General features: G+C 44.2%; 1 protein-coding gene across 6 annotated transcripts in view; it reads left to right on the forward strand.

Annotated features, from left to right (window-relative positions):
* Scn3b (sodium voltage-gated channel beta subunit 3) overlaps positions 1 to 15954 on the forward strand; it is a 23581-nt gene continuing 7627 nt past the window's right edge. For 2 of the 6 annotated variants that reach the window (XR_012445587.1, XM_074066507.1), the window contains exons 1-5: positions 1 to 146; positions 1227 to 1305; positions 8636 to 8799; positions 11167 to 11392; positions 15590 to 15740. Coding sequence is in view for 5 of the 6 variants with exons in the window: in XM_074066507.1 (XP_073922608.1) it covers positions 96 to 146; positions 1227 to 1305; positions 8636 to 8799; positions 11167 to 11392; positions 15590 to 15732 (663 nt within the window). In the remaining variant the exon portion in view is untranslated. Of the gene's footprint in view, positions 147 to 401; positions 801 to 1226; positions 1306 to 8635; positions 8800 to 11166; positions 11393 to 15589; positions 15741 to 15954 lie in introns of those variants that run through there. The other 4 variants (XM_074066506.1, XM_020181585.2, XM_020181584.2 and 1 more) reach the window with 4 other exon arrangements.

Here is a 15954-nt window from a genome sequence, read left to right on the forward strand (position 1 = left end):
ACAAAGGCTGGACAGGGAGACCTGGAGAGCGCGAGGGGACGAGGTGGGGAGGGCGGGGAGAAGAAGCCCGGAGTCATGTACTGTGAACATTACAGATGACATCATTGCTTGAAAGAGATTTGGCCCTCCTCTTCCCGGAGCTGAAGGCAAGCATGCTTGTGCGAAGAGAGCAGTGGGGTTCCCTGGAGGTTGGGAGTTTGTGGGAGCTGGTGCGCCGGTGCAGGGGTGAGGTGTGGAGACACTGGCGGGAGACCCAGAGAGAGACAGCCAGAGAGCAGAGAAACCTCCCCGGCAGGAGGTGTTTGGCTGCGCTGGGCTCTGCGCCTCCCGCGGCGTGCTCAGCCCTGGAAGGGCCACGCCTGCTTGGGGGTGGGGAGTGTGTGTCCAAGGGGGAGGGTCCATGGTGGCGGTGGGGCGGAGAGTCGCCTGCGCATGTCAATGCTTGGAGTCTGGAGAGGGGCAGCTGACCTCCAGGCCACCCGGAGTCGGAGCCCTGCAAGATCCAGGGGCGCGCTCCAGGGAAAGGGGCGCCCCCTCTCTATACCCACCCTCCATCTCTGAGATCGCCAGCCCCGCGGCAGCTTCCGCTTCTTTCTCCGCCCTTCCCGACCTCGCGGGGAGCCTAGGCCTGGGTGTAGGGGACGACGTGGAACGAATTCTGTAACCTGGACAGGCGGCCTAGGTGGCTTTGGGTGTGGGGACACGCCCAGCTGGAGAAACCCATTGGCGCGGGAGCAGCCCGAGCTCCCGAGTCTCGGTGGATCTGCTCGGAGCGTAGCTGTCCCTAGGAGAGGCGAGAGGTGAATCGCCATGGACCCCCTTCGACAGCCCAACCTCCTAGGAATAGCCGCGCGACTCCCTTCCGGGCTGAGCTGAGCTTGCCCTGGGCACAAACTCAAGCGGCAGGGGAGCTACTGGAATTTGAAGCTTGGGGGTGGGCGGGACGTTACTGTCCGTGGTGCTGAGCCGGATCCCAGCAATCCGTGCCAGGGAGCGAGTGCAGAGCTGCGCATCCGCTCCTTGGATTTGGGGAGCTCTGCTGGCTTGACTCGGAGTGGGACCCCACCACCCACCCTGTTCAAAACGCCCGCAGAGCCTCCCCACGCAGGGAGCTTGGGCCTTCTTTCAGTCCGAAAGTCGCCCCCTTGGGGCAGTTTCTCCCAAAGGGTTTCCTCGAAAGAATGTGTGAGGGCGCAGTCCTTGACTGAGGGAATCTCTCTGTTTAGCACTGGAAACCACCGCTGAAAAAGATGCCTGCCTTCAACAGATTGCTTCCCCTGCTTTCTCTTGTGCTCATCTACTGGGGTAAGTACCGGCACCCTGCCATGCGAGATGCAGATGACTGCAATCATGCTAATAATAATAACACTTATTGATGTCCGTGACAAAAAGGAGCCCTGTTTGGCTTCCCTCCGTGCCATGTCTGCCAGACATGGCGATCCAAATGGGTTCCATGAGAGCTGGGATTTTGAGACTTGATAGGCGCCTTCCCACTACCGGCAGCTTTATTCCCCAGCCTTCTTCGGTGGTTCTCCAGCCCTCCTCCTTTCCTGATCATTCTTAAGTGTTTTGTTTTCCCTTTGCTTAAAGGGAATGTGGTCACTATCATAAGAAATCTCACTTGCAGTTACATTTCATTTCTCAATGAAGAGTGAATGCTCCTGGAAAGCTCAATGGGTCTTCAGATTGGTTTTTCTGTATTAAAAAAATAATAATAAAAGCACAAAAGCTGGGATGCATGGATTTTGAGAGTGAAAATATTTTGTTGATCCATCTGCTTAATTTTACTAAGGAATGGAAAAATGCAAGCTTCAACATTTGCTGTTATGTATTAGATAAATAGCCAACTGGGAAATGAATCTTTTTTTTTTTTAATGTGAACTTGAACGTAGAGCCAAGATGTTTTGGTGTTTGGGGAGCCTGGTTTTTTGCCTTCCTGCATGAATAGGCTCTTACTTGTTAGCTGTAAGAGACCAAGATAAGATGACCTTCCCCCTTCAAATAAGGGGGACTCCTACACTTGTGACAGTAAGGGATGGGCTTGGAGTGGGGTACCCAAATTATGCAAAGGGAATAAGCATGATGATGTCTGAATACGTGATAGAGACAAGTGTTTCACTGTGTGTTGTCTGTCTCCATGTCAGTGTGCACACTAGTATGTGTATGAGCATGTTTGTTGGACATCATTTAATAAATTGATGAGTAGTATATGTCTGTCCTGTTATCTCTGACCAGAACCTTAGATCAACTATATGTTCTCTTCAACTGATAAACTGCTTTCCATGATCTTAGCTGCCTTTCTTCATGCTAAAACCAAAAAAAAAAAAAAAAAAAAGATAATTGAATTGCACTCACTTCCTGACTGAGGCATGTGGGATTATGCTCCTGTGGTTGGCATGAAATTCATTCTGCCTGTGTGGTGGCAGACATGCTGATGAGAATCACCTCTTTACCTTAGGATCACTTTGTCAAGCCTCAGGGACTAATTCTAGCTGCCAGCATTATCTAGATTTTGCATGCGACCAGAGGCAGAGCCAAGCTTCCTGTTGAACAAAATGCCTGATGACTAAGGAAGGAGGTGGAGGAAAAATAATGCTAGCCCCAAGGGCAGCCTCCCTGCCATACATCCCCAAAAGAATACACCAGACTTGGAGATGAGCAGACCAGTGAGCTCAACTGCCTTGAAGATTAAAGCTGAGATTTGCTCCAGGGAAATGCTAAGGATACGAGGCTCAGGTGAGGTTAGTCTGGAAGAACAAGAGTGTGGGTACATTTGGGCCAGGCTAACCTCACTCAGAATGATGTTTTCCAATTCCATCCATTTACCAGCGAATGATAACATTTCGTTCTTCTTCAAGGGCAAACACAACAATGGGATTGGACTTTGAGCACATGATGAAAGCAAGAGCACACAAGGGAGGGGTGAGGATAGGTAAGACACCTAAAAAATTAGCTAGCATTTGTTGCCCTTAACGCAGACAAACTAAAGCAGATACCTTAAAAGCAACTGAGGCCAATAGGAAAAGGGGAGCAGGAACTAGAGAAAAGGTTAGAGCAAGAAGAATTAACTTAGAAGGTAACACACACGCACAGGAAATTAATGTGAGTCAACTCCCTGTATAACTATCCTTATCTCAACCAGCAAAAACCCTTGTTCCTTCCTATTATTGCTTATACTCTCTCTACAACAAAATTAGAAATAAGGGCAAAATAGTTTCTGCTGGGTATTGAGGGGTTGGAGGGGAGAGGGAGGGGGCGGAGTGGGTGGTAAGGGAGGGGGTGAGGGCAGGGGGGAGAAATGACCCAAGCCTTGTATGCACATATGAATAAAAAAAAAAAAAAGACTGGAGAGCCATTCCCCAGAATTTAATCATAGAAAGGTAAAAAAAAAAAAAAAAAAACAAAAGAGTGTGGGTACAGCTGAAGTTGTAGAGAAGGGGTAGGTGAGGTCTGGAGAGGCTTTCTTTCCAAACTCTAATTTTTTAGGGTTGCTGCCTGAATTCCAGTTGAGGAAAAGAGCATACTATAATTCAAAAATTTTTTAACTAAGACTTGCAAAGTATAGGTTGGAGTGTCACTTTGCTTTTATCTTACTGTTCCTTGTATGTAAAATGTGGCAGATATAATATCTAACATAGCTAACATTCCTTTCAGCTTCACAACCAAACAATAGGGAAATATTTATAGACTATTGTTAGAATTGGCAGAGTGTCTTTCCCTCACCCCCATAAAAAGCTTTGGAAAAACTGTACCCATTATATCCATCCTTGCTCATTCTCAGCTTTTTCATCATCTGAACATTGGCTCCCCAAACTAAAAAGCTGCAGAAGAGAAAGAGAAGGGGTTCAGGATGCCTGGTTGCTAAATGTAAGAAGAAGAGTCTCCTTTGCAAATGCAGTTTCACTTTACTTGCATCTAATTCTAATATTGGAAAATACTTAGATGAAATGTTTTCTCTTTTTTTAAGCTGATTTTTTTCACATGATGTCCCAAATGAATAGAAAGAATTTTCTGTTTACTTTCTGCATGTGCTGAAAGAAGTGTGATTTTTCTATTTTATTAAATCATATAATAATCATTTTAAGACCTACACTTGCCTGATGCTTCACAGTTTACAAAGGAATTTTCAATCCATTACTTTTGTTCCCCATATCAATCCTCTGGGGGAGTGAGGTGAAGGAGTGTTCATTCCAGGTTAGAGATGAGAACATGAGCTCACAAGGGGAAAGACTTGCTAGAGAATGCTTATTGCTTATCTTCTGATTTCAGCCTTTAAGAGCTCCTTCTAGCACATCAGTGGACACCTGGACTGCTTGTGTGCAATTGCCAGGTAGACCCCTTTCCTCACATTTCTCTTCTGAGCTCCCCCAAGCCATCACCTGTCTGAGGATCCCACCCATCCTTGAGCTCCTAGTGCCATCTCTGCTTTTATTTTCTTATTCTCCCACAGGTCACCTGTGTTTTGGAATTTTTCCTCTCTTCCGAGAATCCTTTCCTAGAACTCATTCCTCCAAGGCTCTTTTAAGTAACGGGCTAATTTGATAGCCCAAATCATTGCAGAATGTTAACATTTCAAAATAATTTATGATGCCTTATGGAAATTATTTACATTCTAATTAAAGCCTTTATTATCTTACTGCAAAGGAAGCATTCTAAAGCAAGTTTAGGAGGGGCAATTTGACAATGGGTAAAGTAGAGAAAGATTTGGAAGTAGCAGAGGAGTTGGTTTCTTGGTTAAATATCATCATCGTCATTTAATACATCAGATTCTTCTTTCTCATAAATTTGTTCATTATTATTATGGAAATTGAAGAGGAGTCTGAAGGTGAAAACATCTGCTAACACTATTCCAAGAGTTTATTACTTAACTATTCTATCCTATTATAATTATATTTCAGGAGTTTATCATTTATAGTTAGTAACGTGAGTGGAGCTACTACCATATGTATAACTTTTCTTGGCTGTCTAGAGGATTTCACAGAAAGAAAGGCAGTGGTTTGCTTGAGACTCAGAAGATGGAGAAACAAATTTCACCTCTTAATTGAAGTAGCAGGAAGTCATATTGCAGAGGGCAGGCAAATGAGGTAGGAGGACTTTTGACCATTTTGCACTGCACTATCCAGGACCACAGGAGCAGAGTTCTCTTGTCTTGAAACTGGACCAGTGGCCAGGAGAAGGGAAGCAGCGAGGCTTGCTCTCTGATGATACCTTGGGCTATTATCACTGTAAAGAGTGGGACAACTGCACCTGATGCTATTCCTCAGCTTCCCTCCTGCCTGCATGCAGTCCACCTTTCCTCCTTTAACTCTAAATGAACTGACTGTGCTCCTATCTGTCACCCACCTACATGCTAACTAGAGCACATCCCCTTCCCTAGTCAACAATGTTAATCCAGGAAATGATTCTCTCTCAAATTCCAGTAACTCTACTATCGCCTTTACCCAAGCAAAATTGTCTCCCACTCTGACAACCATACCGGCCTCTTAACTGTTCTTTCTGCTCCAAACTTTGTCCCAACTTCACCTTCCCAGTTTACTCTCATCATGAGAATATCTGGTCATGCAACTTAGTCACAAGTCAGATCATGCCATCCTTCCACTCAGAACCCTCAGTGCTCACCATGTCATTCTCAGCCAGAGCCAAAGTTCTAACCATGGCCTATGAGACACAGCTTATGAGACCAGCTGTGATCAACCCTGGCCTCTCTCACCTGCTTCATCCCCTCTATTCTCACTTTGTTTGCTGTATTTCCCATACTGGACTCTTTGCTGTCTCTTGAACAAGTACACACTTAGAAGCCTGGGCCCTTGAGTTTCTATCTCCCTTGCTTGGCATGACGCAGGCATCCCTGCAACTTGCTTCCCCTCATTTCTTACCTTCAGTGGCTGCTACATAGCTTCTGTTTGTCTCTCCCCCTTACTCTGCTTTATTTTTTTCTCACAGCACTTATTACAACTCAATGTAGTCTGTCTTCATCCTCCCCCCACTGCTGTGTAGACTCCATAAGAACAGGAATGATTTTGTTTGGTTCTTTGTGCCTACAACAATGCTTGGCACCCCTCAGTAAGCACTCAATGCATTTGTCAAATATAAAAAGGATAAAATAACATTAATAAGTGACACTTGTACAAAGTGCATTCACATAAATCAATCTATAAATGTTTGCAACAACATGTAACTAGATGTTAGCATTTTAGTGAATAAACTGAGTTTCCGGGAGATTAAATAGTAATTCAATCCCAGTCCTTCAATTACCCAAAACCATCCTCATCCTGTATAGTTATAAGTGTACATACCTTGGGACTTTTCCTGTCCTGCTTCCAAGGTCATTCAACATTGACCTAATTTGTCTTTACTACCTCTCATTAAATATGCATGAATGTCAAAGCTCTATGCTACATAGAATTCTTGCTTCATACATTTTGCCCCTTGGTCAACTCACAAACTTTTGCACAAACCATACCTCTTTAAAAAAAAAAAAAAAAAGCAGGTCTGTAATGAAGGCTTTAGTTTCACCACAAACTGAAGGTATTTCCAATCAACTCTCTCTAGATGTGAACCCTCTCCCCATTAAAATGATGAGACCATTTTGCAGACCCCCAGAAAAGACCACCCCAGTTTGCTTAAAGACCAATTTATTGTTTAAAGACCAATTAAATTTATTTCATTTTGATTTTTAAACTTGAAGTTAATTATAGTGCCACTAGTTTTTAAACTCCAAGTTTACAAATGAAAATGAAATCTGTTGATTTCTAAGCCAATCAAATACAGTATTAACTTTTTTGGTGGCACTGAAGTTAGAACTTAGGGCCTCATGCTTGCTTGTCAGGTCTTCTTCCTCTTGAGTCACACCACCACCTGCAATATTAACTCTTTTTACTTAAAATTACTTTATGCCAATCTCTTTTTAAGCTCTACATAAAGCTTCTGTTTTTAGAAAATAAATTTCTGCCTGTGGATGAGCAGGATGACCATTTATAGAGCAGTAGTTTTTCAATGTCATTGTGTGTTACTTCATTTTTTATCTTACAGGGTCTGCTTTTATTATTAATTCATGAGAAGGTAGCATTGGAAAGGCCTTCAAAACCCTGATATGGGAATCCTTGGTGATCATTTTAATTTTGAATCTTCCAATTGGGTATAAACTCTCTTACCAAATAGTCTTTCACATTTTATGAACAGCTTCAAAGCTAGAAAACATTTTTCAGCCAGACATGGTGGCACACACCTGTAATCCCAGCACTTGGAAGGCTGAGGCAGGAGGATCATAAATTTGAGGCCAGCCCTTGGATCAAATAGTGAGAGCCTGTCTAAAACAACAACAGAATAAAAAAAGCAGAAAGAAAAAAAATCATTTTTATTGCACTAAGCTTATTTTTAAATAACTTTTAGGGTTGGGTATAAGTGAAATTTTCTTCTTGCCAGCCTTCAAATATTTGAAAATAGGTACATTCTGTGTCCAAGCTCAGCGTCCTGCATCCTCCCGTTTGTTCCTCATGAGACTCTGTCCGCATGCCCTTCGCCACCTTGTTCATCTGTGGGCACACACTCATTGAACAACTTCCTTTGGAAATGGGGCTTCCTAAACTGATCCTGTCAGTCCAGATTTGTTCTGAACATTGAGAAGAACTCCTCCTCCTTCCTTCTGCACACTGTACATCTGCTAATGCAGTCCACATGCCCACTTGTTTCATTGTTGGCAGCTGCGCCCCAGTTTTGATTCATTCTGAATTTGAAATTTGGTACACTTGCCTTCTTTAAATGAACTTTGAGGTTCTAGAGGGCAGGAAGTGTAAGTCCAAACCTCCATGTGGCATGCAAGATGTTCCACTGTCTGACCTCTTCAGAGTTTTAATGTTGTCTGTCTCTACTCTGCATAAAGCCTTGTTCCAGCTAGTGATCAGCTCACCGTGTCCCTCACTGCTGCTCCATCCTCCCTCATCACCCACACATTTCCTAAAACACAGATATGCATGGTTTTAGAGCCCTTGATATTTCACACTATGAAGAACATACAGGTCTTCACAGCATGGTCCTTTCTATCTTTCTAGCCTCTTCTTTTCTCCCCAGCCTAACTATGAGTGACTAACTGCCCCCTCTGGGAACAGAACACATTACCAATATGCTACCCTCCGTGCATCTGGTTTAATCGTGGTTAGAAACATGGGTTCCCTGCTAGGTTATAAATGCCTTGAGGACATGGTTAATGTTTTGTTCATCTTTATATCACTAGTCTAGCATCAGATCTGGCATAAAGTGGATTTCAGTGACTGGTGGTTGAAGGCTGTACTGGGTGCATAGTTGATGGATGGGTGCATGTCCTGTCTCCCACTAGACTTGAAGACTTCCTTCAAGTCTATGCTGTGCTGCATCTTTGCTGCTTCCAGCAGAAGGCTTTCAGTCAATGTCAGAACCACCCACATCTCCTCCATCTCACTCAGTACCTGCTCTGATCACGTATGCTCAGGGAGTACAGACGAAAGCACAGACCCATGGATATGGTTAATTTCGACATTGTTTCATGATTCTTCTTTCTCTGTCTCTCTTCCTTCCCTCCTGTTCCTCAATGCTTCCCTCTGGTTGCACTACTCCCCACTGCCTTTTGTCCCTTCCCTATCACTTGTCCTTTCTCCAGTCAGTGTCTGCTTCCCTGTATGTGTGGAAGTGCCCTCAGAGACAGAGGCTGTCCAGGGCACCCCCATGAAGCTGCGATGCATCTCCTGCATGAAGAGGGAAGAGGTGGAGGCTACCACAGTGGTGGAATGGTTCTACAGGCCTGAGGGCGGTAAAGATTTCCTTGTATGTCAGACTGCTGTCTCTGGCCTTTCTTTTGCTGGCCTATCTGTTGTGTGCCTGGCTCCTGATAGTCTGGGGGATGACACTCTGACACACACTGGGTTCTTCTCTTCTAAGTACTGATAGCTCCTCAGGAGATAACTGACAGCCTTAATTTATCCCAGCTTCTATGCAAGGCAGAAAACTTGGCCAGGCAGCCCTGGTTATAAGTAGGGGAAAGTGGACAAAGAAGTAAACCCTATTTAGAGCCCATTTTGGGTTAGGCACCCCACTAGGCCTCTTGGAGGTGTGTTCATTTCATCTTCCAAACCATCCTGTGAGCTGGATTAAGTTGATAGAGAAATTGAAAGACCACAAAGCATCATTATATGAAATAACAGAGATTAGCTCCTTAACTCTCATAATCCCAGTGAATAAGAATGACAGGAATGACTAAAGTGAATATTCAACTGGTACAGTCACCCCTACAGGTGAACTATTTAGCTAGTTCTATAATGGAGTCTTGCTGTGCCATGTATCCCAAGTGTTCATGCCACCATCCATCCCACTAGGAAGCCCCAGATCTCCCCATGATCTAGAAACTAAGGGATGTACTCCCAGCAAAGCAGGGGGCCTTCCAGACTCTGTACCTGTGCCATAGTCAATGTCAGTGCTCAGTGGTTTGTGCCAGTGCTGATGTGGTTGTTATGTATTTAGACTATCACCTTGCAGGTGGCCAGTGCTGATACTGACTCTGGAGCCAGGTTGCCTGGGTTTAGTTCTTTACTTTGTGTCCTTAGACACGCTGCTCAACTTCTTGGTGCTTCTACTTCTTCCTTTTAAAATGGAGGCTATCAACACCAGCTACCTTATAGGGTTGTCACCAGGACTCATGAACTTAATGCATTTGCAATAGTTCCTAGACCGAGTGTGGTAGTACACACTTGTAATCCCAGCGGGAGGACCTTAAGTTCAAGGCCAGCCTATGCTACATAGCAAGACCCTGACTCATAAAACAAAAAATAGTTCCTGGAATATATTAAGCACTATATTAGATTTGCTAGAGAAAAGATAAAAATTTGTATATATACATATATATCATATGTATGTTATAAGTACAAATATATGTACACACATGCATGTACAACATACATATACAGAGAGAGAAGTGAAGAAAATGAAGCTAAAATAGGTTAAGACAGTAAGTGGCCTTAGTTTTGAGCAGATCCAAGGCCATTTGACTGACTCACCTTGCCTTCCCGAGAGCACGTTTCTCCTCTACATATAAAGACACTTACAAGGACAACGGCAAGGTGAAACTGACTTTCACCTGCTCTTCTTTCTAGCATTTTCTAGAGCTGAGCTCATTTCTAACTCTAGGTTCTATGTACCATTTTGGTGCAGTTTGGCTCCAGTCAGGTGCCAAGTTGGGGACCAGCAGAGACTTCCCAGAGCCTGGCTCAGGCTTGATAGTGATGAATCAGTGAAGCAGCAGCTGAGGCTGATATCCAGTCTGCAGCAGGCTGGAGGTCTTGGCCAGATGTGAATGTGGGCCTCAAGCTTGGTCATGTGCCAGCTGCCTACATTTCCACATCTGCCTAAGACGAGGAGAAGGTACAACTGAGGAAACAAATTTCTCCTTTAATATCTAGGAATTTGAATTCCAGTAGCCACATGTGGCTAGTGGAGACTAAAATGAACAGCACAGCTGTAGAGAAAAAAAATGTGTTATGTCAGAGGATGGAAGTGTTTAAGAAATTTAAGAAGTCAGATTTCAGTTCTAATTCAGCTCAGAACAAAGTCCTGGTATGGCACCTCTTAGTTGGCAGCTCTCTGCCCATTGGTCACAGTTCAGGATCCTGGATTCCCTTCCCATGGCCTGGCAAGGCTGCCCCAAAGTTCCTCAGTGGCTAATGGCTCAGAGCCAGGCTTTGAGGGCAAGGCTGTCAGATGTCTCCATTGCTAACAGAGATGTTGTTTTGGTCTCTGCACTTTGTTCCCTTACTGGCCGCCCCATGACACACCTTACTGTCTTTCCTGTGCTCCCTCTTTACCTCCTTCCAATCCCTTCTTTCTCTCAATTTCCTGCTCCTGGCCTCCTGTATTCATCAACCACCTTCTTTTATTCTCCGTCCTTCTACCTTCTTCCTGCTGCCTCTTTCCAACTCTCCCTTTATCATGTCTACATGTCTGACACTGCCTTTTTTCTGTTTTCACTATCTTCCCTGCTCCTCTTTAACCCATTCCCCACACTCTGGGTCTCCTGGTATGACTTCCCCCTTGCTTCCCCTTCATGTAAAATTCTACTCCTTCTGTCTGCCCTGTCTCCATCCCTGCTCTCCTACCTACCTCCTCTTCTGGCTCTACCTGCTTCTGCTCCTCTACCTGCAGATCTTTGAGTATCGCAATGGCCACCAGGAGGTGGAGAGCCCCTTCCAGGGGCGTCTGCAGTGGAACGGGAGCAAGGACCTGCAGGATGTATCCATCACCGTGCTCAATGTCACTCTGAATGACTCTGGCCTCTACACCTGCAACGTGTCTCGGGAGTTTGAATTTGAGGCGCATCGGCCCTTTGTGAAGACCACACGGCTCATCCCCCTCCGAGTCACAGAGGAAGGTGAGGCTGATGGATCTCAGGGGTATACTCTTCTTCACCGGTGCAGGGTGGAGGACAGCAAGTTTCCACCTTATGTGATCTTTGGATAGTGCAAAAACCCATGCCTTTCTTAAGCGGCCAGTTTCTTGCAAACTGTCTGACCAGCTTGCCTTTCTGACTCTCCTCAAAGAGAGAGGCTTGGAGAAGATAGCAGGATGACATCTTCCTGGTCCCCAGAGAAAAAGGACAGCCTCCATGAGGCCTAGATAATGATGCAGAGATGCCTTTTTCTCTGGTCTTTGTTATATTCTTAACTCAGTGACCCAGAAAAATCTTACAGTGTTATCTAGAAATTTTCTCCCTTCCTGTTTGTAAGCAACATACACCTTAAAACCAGTGGTCTTAAAATTCAGCAAACCTCAAAGTCTCCTGCAGGGTTTTAGAAAAAATTTTTGGTTTTACTGGAGTTTGAGCTCAGGGCTTTGCACTTGATAGGCAAGTGCTCTACCACTTGAACCATGCCCCAGCCCTTTTTGCTATAGCTTATTTTTCAGATAGAATCTCATTTTTGTGCAGGGTCAGCTGTATGCTGTGATCTTCCTACCTCAGCTTCCCATGTTAACTGGGATTGTAAGTGTGCACCACCACACCCAACTTATTTTTTGAGAAAGGATTTCACTGACTTTTTTCCAGGCTGGCCTGTAAACATGATTCTCCCATCTCTGCCTCCTTGGAATCACAGACACAAGTCACCACACTCTGCCCTTCCTGCAGCACTTTTCAGAACACATGTTTTCTGATTCTATAAAATTTTTACTGTGTAACAAGTAGCCAGGGAATGTTATCTTTCTGGGACCCCCATTTTGAGAACCACTCTTTGAACCAAAATTAGATGAGTTTTTTTGTCATACAACCCATTTCGGGCATCTCTTTCCACATATTCATTCTCAGCTGGGAGAAGGGGACAAATTGATAACTCTCTAGTTTCTAACATCCGCAGACTGCTTCAGTTTGTTCCTTTTGAGTGGAAAGTCCTCCCAATTACCTAACTCGGATGTTTTTCTTGCAATTTCATTCCAGAATCTTGGAGGAATTTCAAGGGTCCTCACATTCTACTTTTGTGCTGTAGTCAATAGGCTTAGAGAATTGTGGCTCACAGCTCTTTGAAAACATTCTTCACATGTCAGAATGTGATACATGCATCTCCCTTTGTGTTTTTTATCCAGGCTAAACCACCATGCCACTTCATTTAGCCTTTTTCAGACTCTATTTCCACCATGTTCTTAACATTATAGCTGCCCTCAAATGCAGGATGGTGAGCAGCCAATGGTGTGGGGCATGAATGACGAGGTCAAATTAAAGACAGAGCTCTTCCTAGAGAAGGGATTCAGGAATCCTAACTTCCAGGATACACAACTGATTTTTTTTTTTTTAATGTCACCATGATAAAAATAATGATGTGAAGATTATTGAGGCTTGGGCATGAATGGCAGAGAGACACTATGAGGAAAGTGGAAGGTGGGTCTATTTTGAAAGTGCGTAACACTCAGGCCACCTGAATCAAGGCCAGATGAGTCACTTCCTCTTTCTGAGCCCTGCACCTCTAGTAAGAAACACAGGGGTTGGATGGGAAGCTCTCTGGGGCATGCATCTCTTCAAAAGTTCCATTACTTGCTTCTGTTTATGCCCTTTCCTCCCTGGGGAAGGTAGTCTTGCGCCCTCTCCTGTTCACCATCACAAACTGTTGGCTGGTGCCTGCCAGACTCCAGGAAGGTGCCCAGCTGTCTCCTCCTCCTGCTCTCTCAGCCTGTTTTCTCCAGAGACCCTTGGGGGGCACAACTGGTGGAGAATTGTGGCAAAGCTGAGCTCACCCGCCTCTTGGGCACCAGAGCAAGCATCATAAGAAGAGAAGGAAAAACAAAGTTGTTATTAAAACCCATAGCAGAGCCACCATGGAGATGATAGGGCTGGAAAGAAGCTTGGGTAGTTTTTAATCTAGGCAGGCTCTCTTGAGACCACACTTGGAGGAGTAAGATCAGTAAGCTTGGGGTAAGATCTGCATGTGTAATATGAACTATCTCCCCCCTGGGTAGTTGGAGGGTGCAGGTCTGGTGGCCATTTTTTGTGACTGGGAGAACAGAGCTCCACAACAGGAAGAGACTTGCCTAGAGATATGAAGTGGCAGGAGAAGCAGGACTAAAACCCAAATCTTTTGCTCGTCAAGTCATCTCTTTCCTTACCCATTGCGTATCTTCCTTCTACCACCATCTCTACCATGTGCCACTTTTTGTTTTTCTTCTGTTCCTTGTTGCCTCTGTGATCCCTTGGAAGCCCTCCCCGCTCACTGCCTTCATGTTACTCAGAAGTACACACTCCATTGTGACACATGCCTCATTTCCTTCTTTCTGTGGTTCCAGAGAACATGCCTGGTTTTCTTTGTTCAAGCTGGATTTTTCCTGGCTCTAGACAGAAATCTGAGGCCTCTTCACCTGAAGGGGACTAGAAATACTGAAAAGTTTCCTGTATTACCTTTTCCTGTTTACTGCATCTAAAAGGCGATAGCATGCTTTTAGCCAAATTATCACACCAGTGTTTCAGGCCCATGAGAAGATGGTTGTGGCATGTGGCATTCTTATATATTTCAAGCTGCATCTATGACCTCTAGGTCCAGTTAAGAAAGTTTGGACCGCTTCTCTGAGCTGAAGGTTATGGCTGAAGATCATTGCTGTATTTTTAACAAGCAAAGTCTTAAGGATGACTTGGGTCCTTTACTAAGTGCAGACTATGAATCTAATTTGCTGGTGGGAACTGTCAAGGGAACTGGTGGCTAACAACCTTCCTTCCTCTAGGAAGGAATATATATATACTATCAGGACATTTGCATATATCATGTTTTGTTGTTTTTGTTGCTCATGAAGCAAACATCAATACTTATTTATAGTCATTCATTCAATACATGCTTATCGAGTACCTCAAATATTCCAGGAAGACACAGAAGGCTGATAATTAAGAAATAAATATGTTTTTGATAAGTACGAAGTGAGTAGAAAAGATGGAAACATATCACAGTTCAACCTAAGAATGGTTGTAACAGATGGATGAAAAATGTGCATGAGCAAGGATGGAATTACACTGCATGAGAAGCTGAGGAAAGTTTCATAATAGAGGGGATCTCAGTGATGTCTATGAGAACTCTTGTGAGAATGAAAAGCAGGAGAAGTTTCTGGGACAGAGGAAGCAGTGGGTGGGACATACAATTCAGGAAGGGAGAAGGGACAGAAGAAACACCCAGAGAGTCTAAAATACCACTGTATGTGTACAGAGAAGTTCTCTGGTCAACCAAATAGAACAGATGGATTGTGAAGGACCATGTATATCATATCAGCAGAGTTTGGGCTTCATCCTGGGGCAGCAGGGAACACTGAAGGATTTTTAGCAAGGAAGTAGCAGGATCTCCCATCTGAGTACTAACTAGGCCTGACCCTGCTTAGCATCTGAGGGTGGTACCACTCAGGGTGGTATGGCTGAAGATGCAAGATCTCATTTGTGTTTCAGAAGTAGAACTCTGAGGACAGTCTGGATCCTCCAATTCTCAAATATACTTGGGTTTGGTGTGACCTGGAACATCCTCATTTCTCATTGAGCTTACTAGAGAACATGCTTTTATCACTGGGTGGGCTGACCATAGTGATTCTGCACCAATTTTCCAGTGTTTTCTCCCTGGAGACACCATTTCCACAACCTGAAATAAGGTCCTCTCCATACATCTGTGTAGACCTTTACATCTCAACAGATATACTTAAAAATTTTTTTTGTACTGCTGAGGATTGAATTCAGGGATTCACCTATGTTAGGCAAGCATGTGTAGCTCATGTACCCCTGGGCTACACAAGACAGTCTTAAAAATGTCTATTTACATACCAGTAAGTAGCATAATTAGGACCTGATTATTTATATGTAGTCCAGGATTCCTTTTGCTGCTCTGCTTCTTCCACTCATCACTCTCCCTCATCCCTGTTTCCGGAATGATCCATCCAATGAAAGTTAGTGAGGAAACTGACAGGAGAATCAGAGAATATGACATTCCTTTGACATCTTCTTGAGTTCCCTTAGACTCAGTGATTATTTAAGTCATACTTTGAAATAGGCTTCATATGTCTGTGGCCCAATGACAGCTCTGGGTCACACACATTTTGAACCTCATTCTCCTCCTTGCAGCTGGAGAAGACTTCACCTCCGTGGTCTCAGAAATCATGATGTACATCCTCCTGGTCTTCCTCACCTTGTGGCTGCTCATTGAGATGATATATTGCTACAGAAAGGTCTCAAAGGCTGAAGAGGCAGCCCAAGAAAGCGCGTAAGTTCAAAGGTACCAAAGTAATAACGATAGTTTGCACCTTCAAAATGCTTGCTCTTAGAGGTTAGGTGTTAAACAATTCATTTACACCTTTTCCATTTCTCTTTAGAAGCACCTATGAAGCACATAAGATGATTATACCCCATTTTACAGATAAACATAGTAGGTCTGGAAGAGTTTTCCCAATGCTGTTGTTGTATTAGCAAATAAAGGCCTACTGTCTCTT

Source organism: Castor canadensis, chromosome 2 (assembly GCF_047511655.1).
Source record: "Castor canadensis chromosome 2, mCasCan1.hap1v2, whole genome shotgun sequence".
NCBI lineage: Eukaryota > Metazoa > Chordata > Mammalia > Rodentia > Castoridae > Castor > Castor canadensis.